The sequence below is a fragment of the Eleutherodactylus coqui genome, chromosome 3, assembly GCF_035609145.1.
Source record: "Eleutherodactylus coqui strain aEleCoq1 chromosome 3, aEleCoq1.hap1, whole genome shotgun sequence".
Taxonomy (NCBI): Eukaryota; Metazoa; Chordata; class Amphibia; order Anura; family Eleutherodactylidae; genus Eleutherodactylus; species Eleutherodactylus coqui.
Window position 1 is genome coordinate 242,918,411 of NC_089839.1, and position 14,076 is coordinate 242,932,486.

General features: G+C 43.6%; 1 protein-coding gene across 1 annotated transcript in view; it reads right to left on the bottom strand.

Moving 5' to 3' along the window:
* OLFM3 (olfactomedin 3) overlaps positions 1 to 14,076 on the bottom strand; it is a 117,163-nt gene that overhangs the window by 32,660 nt on the left and 70,427 nt on the right. Inside the window, exon 2 of the mRNA XM_066594992.1 lies at positions 2,621 to 2,767. Coding sequence (XP_066451089.1) covers positions 2,621 to 2,767 — 147 coding nt within the window. The remainder of the gene's footprint in view (positions 1 to 2,620; positions 2,768 to 14,076) is intronic.

A 14,076-nucleotide genomic window follows, 5' to 3' on the forward strand; every position in this document is an offset into this window, starting at 1 on the left:
CAATGGGATGGGGCGGGGTAGGACAGAGCTTAGCTCCACCCCATCCCACCCCCTCCCATTGCAAACAGCTGGAGGGAAAGAGATAGGAGGAGAGAAGGGGGAGGGAGTTTAGCAGTCCCACTTCCCATCTCCCTTCTCCGGACGCTGTCATTGGCTCCCATAGGAGCCCATGCAGCAACTGATGTATTCTGTCCGACAAGATAGTTACAGGACTATTACTCTGGCTCAGCGTAAAAGCGGCTGGCGCTTTATTGGCCCGGCCAGGCGTTTTTATGCCACGGGAATACGGCTAAGGGATCTGATGCATTGGAATCCAATGTATCAGATCATAGCGTAAATCATCCGGCCGTTTAAACGGCAGCTGATATGCGCTCGTTTGCAAGAGCCCTTACTGAAAGATTATGACAAATAGCAAGCTTCCAAAACTACTTAGGCCTCTTTACACGAGTGATGTGTTTTTTTCACGCAAGTTGCATTGCGTCAAAAAATCGTGGCATTACCTGCATTACCGTGATCTAATTACAAAAGCAATTAGCATTTTCACGTCCATTCCCATGGTCGCATTGCGTGAAAAGGACGCTGAAGCAGCGGTCTGCAGAATGGCTCTATTTAGCTTAAATAGCAAAATAGAGCCAGCTATCTCCTGCAATGAGTTCTGGACGCAGGTAAACTCCCTCCCCATCCCTCCTTTTTTAGCCCCCATAGGAATCTATAGGAGCTCCCTGCGATTTTCATCAAAAGATAGAACATGGGCTATCTTTTGACACTGAAGAAAAATCGTGGCTGAAAATCACCGTCGATCTTTAGTCACGATTTTTTTTCTCATTGCTAACAATCACCCATGTAAATGATTGCATTGGAATCCAATGCTTTATACGGTCGCGATTTCCCGGTGACGTTTTCTCGCGGCTAATAGCTGCATGAAATTAGGTCTGCTCATCAGGTCGGTTTACCACAGTACCTCAATCCACAAATGTATGCGCAAAAGGAAATAATAGTGCGGTAAATAAGACAGAGATGTAAAGTGGAACTATCAGTATGAGACGGGAGCCGCAGTAAATAATTGCAGCAGTTTATAGATAAGAAGTGTGAAAGTTTTATTGTTGAGAGTCCTCAGTTGTTGATAATACAGTAGAACGTTATTTTCTCCTGTGAGCATTATGTGATTGACTCCTACTGAGTCCTGGAATAAACTTGTCAGCAAAGTGTATATATTCTGTTGGGATATCAAAATGAGATATAGTGTGCAGGAAGTAGCGTACATATTACCGGGCGTAAATTCATTTTTCTGGAGTTCTTTCTTCAAAATGAAAAACACTTTCTGAGTTTATAATGCCCTACATGTATCTAATATGAATAAGCCTACATGCTTTTTCCTGCACCACACTTTGGCCACTTTGCTTTAACTTTGGGGGCTGATTTTGGTGTCATTAGATGAGGCACAGGCTCACCAGTGTCGTAAAATGATTAAACTTGAGTTTAATAGCTTCAGTGAGCAGTCTGGTGAGTGTAAAGTTACAATGTAATGTCTATGGCAGCGCTGCTGTGCCAGCGCAAGAGAGTGTGTAGCGTTGCAGGAAGCCGTGGCTGGCAAACAGTGAGATGGCAATCAGTGCATGAGGGAGGGAGAGACAGTCAGTAAAGCTACAAGGGGGAGAGAAGGCAAAGAGTGCAGCTGAATGTGAGGGGAGAAGAGACACGGCAACACACACGGCAAGCAGTGAGGGGAGACAGAGCCAGTCAGCAGAGAGACACAAAGAAAGACAGAGAGACAGAGACAGTCAGCAGAGGGACACAAAGAGAGACAGAGACAGTCAGCAGAGAGACACAAAGAAGACAGAGAGACAGAGCCAGTCAGCAGAGAGACACAAAGAAAAACAGAGACAGTCAGCAGAGAGACACAAAGAAAGACAGAGACAGTCAGCAGAGAGACACAAAGAAAGACAGACAGACAGACAGCAAGTCAGATAGACAGACAGTGAGACAGACAGACAGCAAGACAGCCAGACAGTGAAACAGCAAGCCAGCCACCAGACAGCGAGACAGCCAGCCAGACATTGAGACAGCAAGACACCTGCCAGACAGCCAGACAGCAGGACAGACCGAGAGACAGCCTGCCAGACAAAGAGACAGCCTGCCAGACATGGAGACAGACTGTCAGCGAGACAGACAGCCAGCGAAACAGGCAGTGAGACAGAGAGAGATAGAAATGAGAGAGATAGAGAGACAGGCCAGCTGCACACAACCATGTTTGAATTGCGTAATTCGCGATCGTTTCCCGTGCGGACGATCCGCGGCATTCCGCACCAACTCAAACCCATTTAGCATCCGCATGTCCGCTCACACGAACAAACAGCGACTATGATTTTCCCCTTGCAGAGGAAAAATCTTGTGAACGGCAAAAATGTTTACAACCATTTTTCCAAACTTTTTATGTTCGCGTAGCGAATATCTCGTCCATGTAGTTAAAAACATGTAACAAAACAGCGATTTGGCCTTACCAATTAGTATTTCTCACTACTGAATAATGTGTTGCACTTAATAATATTCATTTGACTTATTGTTCTAGCTGAAAGTACAGTGCTCCAAGGATAAACAAGAGATGATGGCGCTCACAGACCTTTTCTAAAAGTTGTCGTAGCTGTTTGCTTTTGGCATCTCTGGAACAAAGGTTCTGCTCTGGAGCCACCACTGTACAGATGCAACGGCCGTCAGGGTCCTGAGCTGAGCTGTAAACCTGCCATCCTTCCCGGGGGCTTATTTGTGTCTGCAGAAGAAGAAAGTTATAAATTAACATAAAGATTCCAAAACACAAAAGCAAAATAATACATAATGTTATTGAGAGCAACGAGCAGAAAGTAAGGGTGGAATCCAACATAGATTTTGGATTCCACCTCTGAAAACCATTGGTAGAAATCCGTGGCTAAGCAACAAAATTCTGTTGCATATTTCGCCTGGGATTCCCATGTGGAGTTAGCCCTGCAAATGGCCAAAATCTACATGCAGATTTTACAATGCAGGTCGGCGTTAAGAATTGACACATCACATTCATAGGGCTAAATCTACGTGTGAATTAGCGACAAACTAAACGGAAGAAATTTGTAGCTTGATGGAAAAATAGATAGTGGATTAGCTAGGGACTAACGATGAAACGAGGGAGGTGGAGCCTCGATTGAGGATAGATCACCTTACATCATATTCTAGATACATTCAGGGGTAGATAAGTACAAGTCTCCTGTTATGAGTTGTGGATGCAGTATTGAAATTCCAGGGGTAGTGCTTAGTCTTTAAGAAACTGGTTCTCCCCGATTTAGAATTTGTATTTAGATGATAATACACTACGCTTACAATATAGAGCTTCTAGGGGCAGTGCTTGGTTCTTTAAGAAACTGGTTCTAGTTCATTCAACGCGTTTCTGCCGTGTAAGCGGCTTCCACAATAGAACCTTTCTATCAAATTTGAAGTGCAAGCTAACCAATTGCGCTTTAGTTCTTGTGGGGCTAGAGAACTCAACTTAAACTTCCACATATAGATAAAAATGAAAATGAGAGTTTCTTTATTTTAGGGGCAGCGGCTATCAAGTGGATTGGGAAATCATCTCGCTTCAGATATGTGAGTCTGTATTCAGATAAAGTCTCCACTTGTTGGCCAGATGATCAGACAAATTGATAACTTGAGATCATCACAAAAAAAGATTAATAGTCTCTACACCATCTGTAATCGATATATATAAGCCAGTGAACCGAATTAATGCCCCAATGCAGCCGAATTAATACCCTAATGCAGCTAACGCTACCTAGACACCTCTGCTACTACCAATAAGAATCATGGACTAAGTAGCTAAAGATAGAAGAAGATAGTGGTGAGATCCACCACAATAATAAAGCAGCAGTCAAAGCCTATAGCCTCCAGTCTTGATGGTAGAGGTTACTAGGTTCGGCTGGACAAAAGACATGGCCCTCTTCTTAGGAAAGATCAAAACAAAAAACTGGCCTTAAAATTAGGGCCTGTATCAAGTGACCTTACAGGCTTGAGGGATCTAAAAGCATTGGAAGCAGAGGGGTTGCAAGTACAGAGTAAAGGTCCATTCACCGATCATAAGCCCAAAAGCACCAAAAATCCAACATTGGGTCAATTTAAGAAATTTAAAAAACTACCCAATACTAAAGGCAATTCTAACAACTCATTTTTCCGTGATCACGGCCACGGATAATTAGCATTTTCTCATCCATTTAAATGACTGTGCTCGATCTTTTAGGTAAAAAATATGTTGCCGCCTGGAAAACCATCACTTGGCTTAAATCTTTAGGCCTCCCTCACACAGGCGTTGGCAGAAATGCAGCGTTTTTCAACCTGGTTTCAGCATCGCTGGTATGAGTTCTGCCAGTGTTTTGGCTGCATTTTCAGCACAGCTGAAAGTGCAGCCAAGGCTGCTGATACAAGAAAAAAATTAATACTCATCTAGCTGGTGAAGCCGCTGTCCCGAGCGCTGCTGTTGGCACCTTGTGAAGCAGACCGATTGCTCTGATTGGCTAAGCGCCGTTGAGTGACAGCCCGCTGAGCCAATCAGAGCCAGCACTGGATGCGTCCAATCACAGCCATTCAATGAATGAATGGCTGTGATTGGACGCATCCAGTGCTGGCTGTGATTGGCTGAGTGGGCTGTCAATCAGCGGCACTCAGCCAATTAGAGCATTCTCTTGTTGGAGGCGGGGATTACGAGTCCCTGGCACCATAAAAATATTCCCCTGCTGGCTGACAAGTCCTGTGAGTGTCACAGGGGACAGCGACATCACTTGCAAGGTGAGTATTGATTTTTTCTTTTTGGCTCAGGCAGTTTAGCTAGGGCGTTTAGTGCTGCCAAAAGCATGATATCAAGTTGTGCCGCGTTTTCTGCATCACTCAAACCGCTGCCCATTCATTTCAATGGGCAACACAGGGCTGAAAACGTCCAAAAATAGAACATGCAACGCTGTCAAAGCACAGCGTTGAAGGCACTTTGTTTTCAGCCTTGCGTGAGGAGCCCCATTAAAATGAATGGGAGCCTTGTACAGCATTTAGCGCTGTGCTGAAAAAGCAACGCTAAGCGCTGTACAAAAACGCCTGTGTGAGGGAGGCCTAAGAATGACTTCAAAAGCCAAAATAGAGGCACCTGTAAGCCTTTGCAGTGTTGGACGCTGCTTAACTGCCTCCCCCTCCTTTTTTCCCAGCTCCCACAGAAGTGTTTGGGAACCCCTGGCATATATCGGTCAAAAGATAGAACCAGAACTATCTTTTTGACCACCGTACAATCGCCAGAGCCAATTTCGGTCGCGTATGTTCCATTTTTTACGGTGCAACATTTTTACACACTGTAAATTTGCCTCTTGTTAGCTAATGCATTGGAAATCAACGCCTTAGATGGTCATGTAAATATCGGCCGGCCGTGAAAACATGGCTGATATACGCTCGTGTGAATAAAGCCTAAAATCCGGGACCTAGCACCCTATTTTTATGCTGCTTGGTCTTTAATGGCTTAAAGAGGTTGATGAACTGAATTCAATGGAAGCTGTACCTGTAGTACCAGCATTGGCCACTACAATGCTATCTGTTTCCTGCTCTGTACACTTTATCAGCCGCGGAGACAACAGCTGATCTGTCAGGATCCCAATCAGTGGACCCCCACCTATCAACTACTGATGACCTATCATATGGACAGAAAATAAATAGGGTGCCAGCAGCACATTCTTGAATGCTGTATTCAGCAGGGCAGAACGTAGATGCACAGTCACTGAAAGGACTGAATCCAAAGTCCAAGTTAGTACGCAAATGGAAAAAGCATGACAGCATCAATGGCGCAGAATAGCCACTTCTTTATTTCTCCCAGACGACAAAACAACAACATTTCGACTCAATTAGTCTTTGTTAAAGATACGGTGTTAGGGCTGGGCAACACCCTCAACTGGTTTTAAATGGAGCCACTGTGACCATATTACCTGAAGTGATTGCTAGTTATGCAATGCTCTAATTTTTAAAGTTACTTCAGTCTAATTTCATTACAGCCGATATGTACAAGGTTATCGGGGTCTCTAAAAGGAATTTTATATTGTATAACCATAACTTCAAAAACAGACCCGTAAAGATGAACAATGTGACACTGTTTTAATACCTGACCCATCTAATGGAGTGATACAAGAAATAAGTCATAAACAAGTTTAATGAGCTTGACATTGAGAACAAAAGAGATTGTTCTACAAGAGGTTAATGAAAATCAGCAGCTGATTAAAGCATCTGGTTATGAATTGTGTCATTAGGAGCCAACACAAGATCAATAATGAGCTGAGAGCTTACTGTACTTATTAAAAGTCCGAGGTGGAAACAGTGGTACAAGAAGTCAAGTGTAATCTTCGCCATATTATGGGCGAGGAATACGAGGCCACTGAGTGAGCTGCATCTGGATCAGACGTCGGAGCTTGAAGAAGACTAAGTATATTGTGAAAGCAACAGAATAGTTGCTCTTCTAAGCAGGCATTATAGTATAGAAGATAAAAAGCTTTTTCCCTACCTAGAGGAAGACGAATGATCTAGGTCCGCGATGAGAATCCTTCTAGAGTGAATTAGTCTGCAGAAGCCATCTGACATACCTCTTCCTAATAACTTCTAAAGGACCATTATCTTTTGTAGAGTTACATTTTCTTGTTGGCTTTTTAGGTGACACCAATTAGTTAGGATGACTTCTTTGATGTAAACATACTTAACAATGAATCATTCGGCTGTCTGCACTTGTGTGCTCAGTTTGGTTTTAATGTACCAAAGTAAAAAGTACAAAAATGTAAATCTGGTACTTCAGCAGAACCCAAATGTCCCTTTACTTTACTTTAAGCTTATCAACAGATGAATGAATCACTGTATTAGGCTCGTTCACACTGTTTCCATATGTTTTAGGGGTTTTCTTTAAATCAAGACATATGAAACTGTGTGAACATTAAAATCATGATGGGGACTAAAACTAAATGAATAGATTGAATTAAATAGGCAATAATTTGCGGAGTGTGAAGATTCACTCTAATGCAACCTACATAGTTAAAAAACAGGGTGTGAGGTACCAGAAACTTGGGAAGACAAGCCAGACACAGAAAGGGCAGATGTAAGGAAAGGGGAGAGGGTGAGGCATTCAGGCTTTTCATCTCTCTGTTCCATTCTTGGTGCATTAACTTAATTAGGGCTTAGTCACGCGGGCGCATCCGGGAGCCGATGCGCCTGTCTTCCTGCATGAAGAAGACGGCCGCATTGCAGGTATGGACGACTCTCCGCAGCGCCGGAAGAAAGAACACATGACCGGCAATGGATCAGATCATGTGTTCTTTCTCCGCAGTGCGTCCGTCTTATCCTGCAGGAAGATGCTCGTGTGACTAAGCCCTTAAGAGGAAAATAAACAACTCCTTTTTTGTTTTTGACTCATTTATTTCAATGAGGTTTCAAAAAAAATAAAAGCGCAAATGGAAAGCTTTCGGCTTGCTTATGTTCCATTTGGTTTCCATTTTATAATTGAACAAACAGCGCTGCAGAGTGCAATATTTATTCCATTAAAAAAAGCTAAAACCTGTGGATTCATTTTGTCTACATGAACTGTTTCTGATTTTTTGGGGAAGGGGGAGTCAAAGGTGAAGAGCTGATCTATGTATACATTCCTTGTGTTCTGTGGGTTTCACTTCCACTATATACAGTATATGTGCATGGATGCAACAAGCCTTTCTGATACCGGAATCCCAACATAAAGTTGAGATCTACAACTAAAAGAGACCCTCTGGTTTTGGGACAAAATTTTGTTCCCGGTTTGAAGGGTGAGGGTATATTACCTGCTGTCATTTTCTGTTCTGATGTTCTTCCAATCCACTTTTTCGAATTTTTTTTTAGGTGTCCAAGATGACCACTGCAATTTTCTGATCGAATGAGCAGTGCTGCCAATCTGATAGCAGGTATAGTGCATTGGTAGCTGAACATTACCAATGCACTGTGGGAATTAGGTAGTCTAAAGATTGTGTTTGCAATCTAGGACAGCTAAAAATGGGATCTGTAGATCAGAGGGGCATCAGCACAGAAGATCAAAACCAGGTAATATAACCACCGTCTCTGGTCCCAGGACAACATTTTGTCAGAAAAACTGGAGGGTCGCTTTATTCAAATTTTGATCTGTTAGTGGCAGGTATGTTTCTTACATATGCTACGTGCTCTTCACTGGCGTAACTATAGGTGATGCAGGGGATGTGGTTGCACCCGGGCCCATGAGCCTTAGGGGGCCCATAAAGCCTCTCATCTCCATATAGGGAGCCCAGTACTATGAATAAAGCATTATAGTTGGGGGCCCTGTTACAGGTTTTGCATTGGAGCCCAGAAGCTTCAAGTTATGTCTCTGCGTTAAGGGGTTAAGAGAAGTTGGGGGGCCCCAAGATAAACTTTTGCACCCGGGCCCATGAGCCTTTAGCTACGCCCCTGGTGCTCTTCAATAAACCTTAGTTTTCTGAAAAAGCCTTTGAATATTTGGTCTTATTGTGTAAATAAATGACTATGAAAGGGCATTGGAAAACATGGCAGTACATGAAAACTGTAAATCTAATATATGAAAAAAGACAATAAGTATGCAGAAGCATCTAACTTCCCACCAATTGTATTTAAAGTTGTGAGAAAAAGTAAGTGAAAACTTTTGAATTACCTGAGTTTCTGACCTGATTACTAGTAGAATGTAGTCTGATTGTAATCTAAGTGATAATTATAGATAAATACAATCTAACTAAAGTACTTTACACAGAACGAATGTCAGGCAAACGATGCCCGACACTCGTCTGTGCACATACTCGCTCCTGTGCTGTTACACAGGAGCGAGTATTGCTGGCTCTCTGACAGAGCAGCCAGCAGGGGGCTGGGTGGCTGCAGGAGATTTCTCTCCTCGCTCTTCCACTGCCCCTCTCCATTCACTTATCACAGCAGCCGTTCAGTACTGAACGGCTGCTGTTTACACTGAATGGTAATCGTTCAGCTCATTCTACACTGTTTAGGCTGCATAAACGATGAAAGAAGATCTGAACGATGACCGTTCAGTGTAAACAGCAGCCGTTCAGTACTGAACATCTGCTGTGTTAAGTGAATGGAGAGGGGCGGGAAGAGCGAGGGGTGAAATCTCCTACAGCCGCCCCGCTGTGAGCCAATGATATACGCTCCTATGTAGCAGCACATCAGCAAGTATGTGCGGGGACATTTGTTTGCCCAACACTCATCCCGTGTAAATGGGCCATAATACAGAAACAGTTGCACTGTTCATGTTGTTGGTTGATGCATATTCACGTTAAAGTCAAATGTCAATTTTGGGTTCAACATTTCATTCTGATCAACTTCTTTTAATAGTTCGCACGTTTTATGATATTGATGAGTTAAAGGAAGTCTGTCACGTAATTTTAGCAGTACAAGCAGATTACACAGTTAGATTTGCACTGTTATGATGAATCTATACACACCTTTATCATTTTCCAGTGGGTTACCGTTCCTGAGATATCCCTCCCCAATAGTGTCATATGCAAATTAATCCCACACTGTCCGGACCAGGTTCGCTCCCTTCCCATTGCCCGAAAATCAGTCCCTTTCTGTACTTAGCGACATCTCCAGCTCTGCCTGCGGAATACTTCATGCTTTCCACCACAAAGTGTATGACACACTGAGCAATCAGGCGCATGCGTAGTGACTGCTCCTCGGCTGCATTGACATCACCACTCATGCGCCTGATCACTCAGAGCTGCCTACATACATTGGAGCTGCTGGTTCTAAAAGTGAGTGATTTAATGACCCATAGCTACTGAAATCACATATACACTGCTTAGCACTGCTGTATAATGTTTTTTCCGTGATGCAGTTAATTATGTATGTACTACAGAGAGCACAATATGCTGTTTTCTACTTGTGCAGTGTACAGAAGACAACATAACAGCTAGTTTCCACCCACCGGCTCAGAGAGAACTGAGAATTAAAAAAATACTGTGCACAGGAAAAAACTAGTTAATTGCTATATGCAAGTCATATAATGGACAGAAATAGAATTATTTGTCCTTTGTCTGTATTATTGTCTTTCATAGTATTATTTGTCTATTATTAGTATTATACATGTCTTGGAGTCAGATAGGAAGGTTGATCCAGGGTTTATTCTGACTGCCATTATGGAGTTGGGAGGGATTTTTTTCCCACAAATGGGCTAATTGGCTTTCTGCCTCATTGCTTTTTTTGCCTTCCTCTGGATAACCAAGGAGGGTGTGGGGGGCGGGGGCACAGGCTGAACTAAATGGACATTGTCTCTCTTTAGCCTAACATACTATGTTGCTATGTAATAGTGCCAGTGGTGGACCTCCAGTCTCCACTAGTGGTGGACCTCCAGTCTCCACTAGTGGTGGACCTCTAGTCTGGCAGCAACAAGACAAGCATTTCACTATATCTGTAGCTTCGGGTGGGCAGCTACCACTGCTGTCATCAGTCTGTGACTCCTGACCCATACCCCTGGCTTCTGTACTATATATAGGAAAGCAGAAGCCAGGAGAAGAGGTCAGAAACCGATGACAGCAGCAGCGGCTGGAGTGAAGCTACAGACCCAGTGAGTGAAATGATTGTTGGGTTGCTGCCCAGTCGGCTTGCAGCTGGCAGGTTTTTCTTACCAGAAATTAATATGGCCAGTAAAAAATAAATACCAGCTGGGTGGCAGCCCACCATTGCCCCTTTGAGGTCTTTCAGCCTTATGGTAGGGGCACCCCTGGATATATGCTTATCCAAGGCACGCTTGAATGAATTTATTGTTGATTTTCCAAACCCGTCTGCAGGACGTTTGCTCCAAGTACACTGAGACAGATTGAGCCTGGATAGGTTATGGTTATTGTAGCTCTTCAATCTAACGTCTCCACCTCCGTAACTCATACAAGGTCATTTGTGTGCAGTGATAAAACTTATTTCATGTAATGCAGTCACTGATAATACAGAGAGGGACATGTTTAGAATGATAAAATACTACAGTATAAGCCAGCGGTGGTGATGTAGACATGTGAAAAGTAGTGATAGGGTTCCTTCAAAAGGACTTGCGAAATTCTGACACAAAGTACAGTAAACTCTTGTTTTTGCCAGTGTGAAAGACTTACTGCCATGCATTATATAGAAAAATAACCCCATGAGTCTTCAGTCAACTAGAATGCTCTGATCCTTCCAGCTATAGTACTTCTGTCTTGGGGAATAAAATTTGTACACTGCAGTTGCTGACACATTACCTTGTTGATTTATGCCCTTTTCAATAGCAGTGCAGGAAACTGCACAAAATACATAGAGGTTCATTGTGTGATTTCATAAATATTTTTGTGAGGGTTTTATTTGTGAGCAAAACACTTGTACGATTGCATGAAAAAGTAAGTGAACCCTTTGGGATTACTTGGATTTCTGCATTGATTGTTAATAAAATGTAGGCTGATTATTAACTAAGTAACAATTATAGACAAAGCACAGTCTAATAAGAACACACAAAGAGCTTGACTTTTCATGTGTTTGAGCACATTGAGTAAGCATCTACAGTGCAGGAAGAAAAATTAGGTACTGTTTTACCTTGTGGACACCCGAAGTGGTGGGTGTCGACAAGGGTAAGGCGGTTTGACAGCCAGGTGATGCCCCCAGTCCCTGATTGGCTGCACGGCTCGCTCCCTCAGGTCCTGCAACTTACCACTCCGGTCTTCCTTGGCTGCATGGCTTGCTCACTCTCATCCTTGGGCTGCCACTTACCACTCTGGTCTCCCCCTCAGTGACACAGCTGGAGCCGCAACGGCACAAAAAAGAGCGCTGGCCCAGGGTGAGTGAGAGGAGCCGGGAGTGGTTAATTGCTACAGTGCCAGGACACGTTCTGTGACAGGAATTAGAGGGGGGGGGGGGTCTGTGCCGAGGATGCAGCCGGACACCGGGTAGAAGGAGACGCTGGGAGCGCTGCTCCGGGGAGTGCAACTGTGGTCGCACATGCCTTGCCTAGCGGGGAGAGTGAGTGGGGTGGACCGGGGGGTGAGTCTGGAGGGGAGATGATGTTACACAGGTGGCAATGTCCTAGCAGCGTGGGGATTTAGTTATGGCTGGGATGGAGGGTTAGGGTTAGTTTCAGTGTTAGCCGCACATTATTTGGTGTAAATGCTTCCCTGTTGATGCAACTCCGCTCTCACATGGTAGGATTTACACATAATAATGTAAGCCTAACACTGAAACAAACCCTAACCCTCCATCCCAGTCATAAGTAAATCCCCATGCTGTTAGGACCTTGCTCCAGGCAGCCAATCAGCATCTGGGCATACACTGGGCGGATACAGCCCATCAGTAGGTCTCCACCCATACTTGTGGTGCAGACAGGATACACCAGTGCTGAAAAAGTAGTTAACTCTTGAATTTAAAACCCATGGAACTCCTTTAGCATCAGTCACCTAGACCAAAAAGAATTCAACAATGTTGAGGAGGAATTTTGAATCATTCTTTCCCGCAAATGTGTTTCAAGGTATCAATATTTCTGGGATGACTTGCGTTCACAGCCCCCTTCAAGTCATAGAATCTAATTAGGATTAAGGTCGAGATTCTTGCTTAGCCAGTACAATACAGATCGCTTTCCAACCATTCCTCAGTTGATTTACTTGCATTTAGGTCACACATATAATCTCTATGTATCTTGCTCAGTTTCCTATACTGCTATTGGAAAGCACATGAATTAATAGACATGCAGTTTCTGGGACACTATGAATGTTAACATAGCTATTTTTTTTCACTTTTCATTGTTGCATATAAAGAGTCATAACTTTTTTATTTTTGTATTGACGAGGCTACATGAGGGCTTGGTTTTTTAGTAGTATTTTTCAATTGCACCCCATGGGGCACATATAACTTATTTTAGCTTCTCTTTCTTTTTGAAAGGAGTAAATGTAAAAAACTCCCAAAACATCATAATTCTAGCATTGTTGTCTTTTTTAGCATTTGTTTTCATTTTTATACCTTAAACTTTGGTAAAAATAGCAAGTTAATTTTATTTTGCCCGTCAATATGATTATGGCAATATCCGATTAAAATAGGTGTTAAGGTTGTGCATCTGGGTCCTGTCCTTCTACAGGGTTCCTTGTGCACACCTTCACAGGCAGGGGTTAATTGAGCTGGCTGGGTGTGGTATTCTCCACGGGCCAATCCCCCTTGTCTGCTGCAGATAAATACCAGCAAACTCTTGTGAGAGATTGCTGGTCATTTTAGTGCTTTACTGTTGTACTCTGTGTTGAGCTCACTCAGAACTGATGTTTGTGCAAGTGCAGGCGGCCCGCAAGTTTCTCCCTATCCCTGGGCAGGTGTGGCCCCCAGATATCTGATGTCCTATGTGTGTGTCAGATGTCTGGTGCCTGACACTGTTCCCTATGTCAGCACGGTGGTTGACTCTCTATTCCCCTGGTGTGAGGACACTTAGACTAGCTATGGTATTCCATCTGTATGCATGTGAGCTTTGGGTAGGGTTCCTGTTGTATGCACAACTTGGTATGTTGGTGTGAACAGTGACATGTGTGTGCAAGTGGCCAGGCATGTGTTCTATGTGCAGTCCTGTTCTGTGTTCAGTGTGTGTACAGTGTCATGTCCTATGTGTGTTTAGTGCATCTTCTCCGGGTTCCTGATCAGGGATAGCTAGGTCCCAGAAGAAGACAGTGGGGTCGTCCTTATCAGGACGAGCACCCCACCTTTGGGCAGGGGTTCACCACTTTTCCTGATAAGTAAGGAACATGGGTCCTTCCATCTTGCCTGGAGAGGTGCAATTGGTCCTTGCAATACTATGTGTGTGATTGCGGTTTTAAATGGACACAATCTTGCGTCCGTACGGAGGAGGGGCGCTTTAGTGTGCCAGGCGGACATGAAAGTAGGGTTCTTTTCTATATTGTAAAACTAGGTTGACAATATTGTAATTTCAGGTTTTAACTCAACTTTGGAGTTACTTAGCATAAATGAAGAACACATTATTTGATTACGTCATATTTGTCTCCTTTGTGTCATCATTGTTTGTGGTGTCATTAGCATCATCCA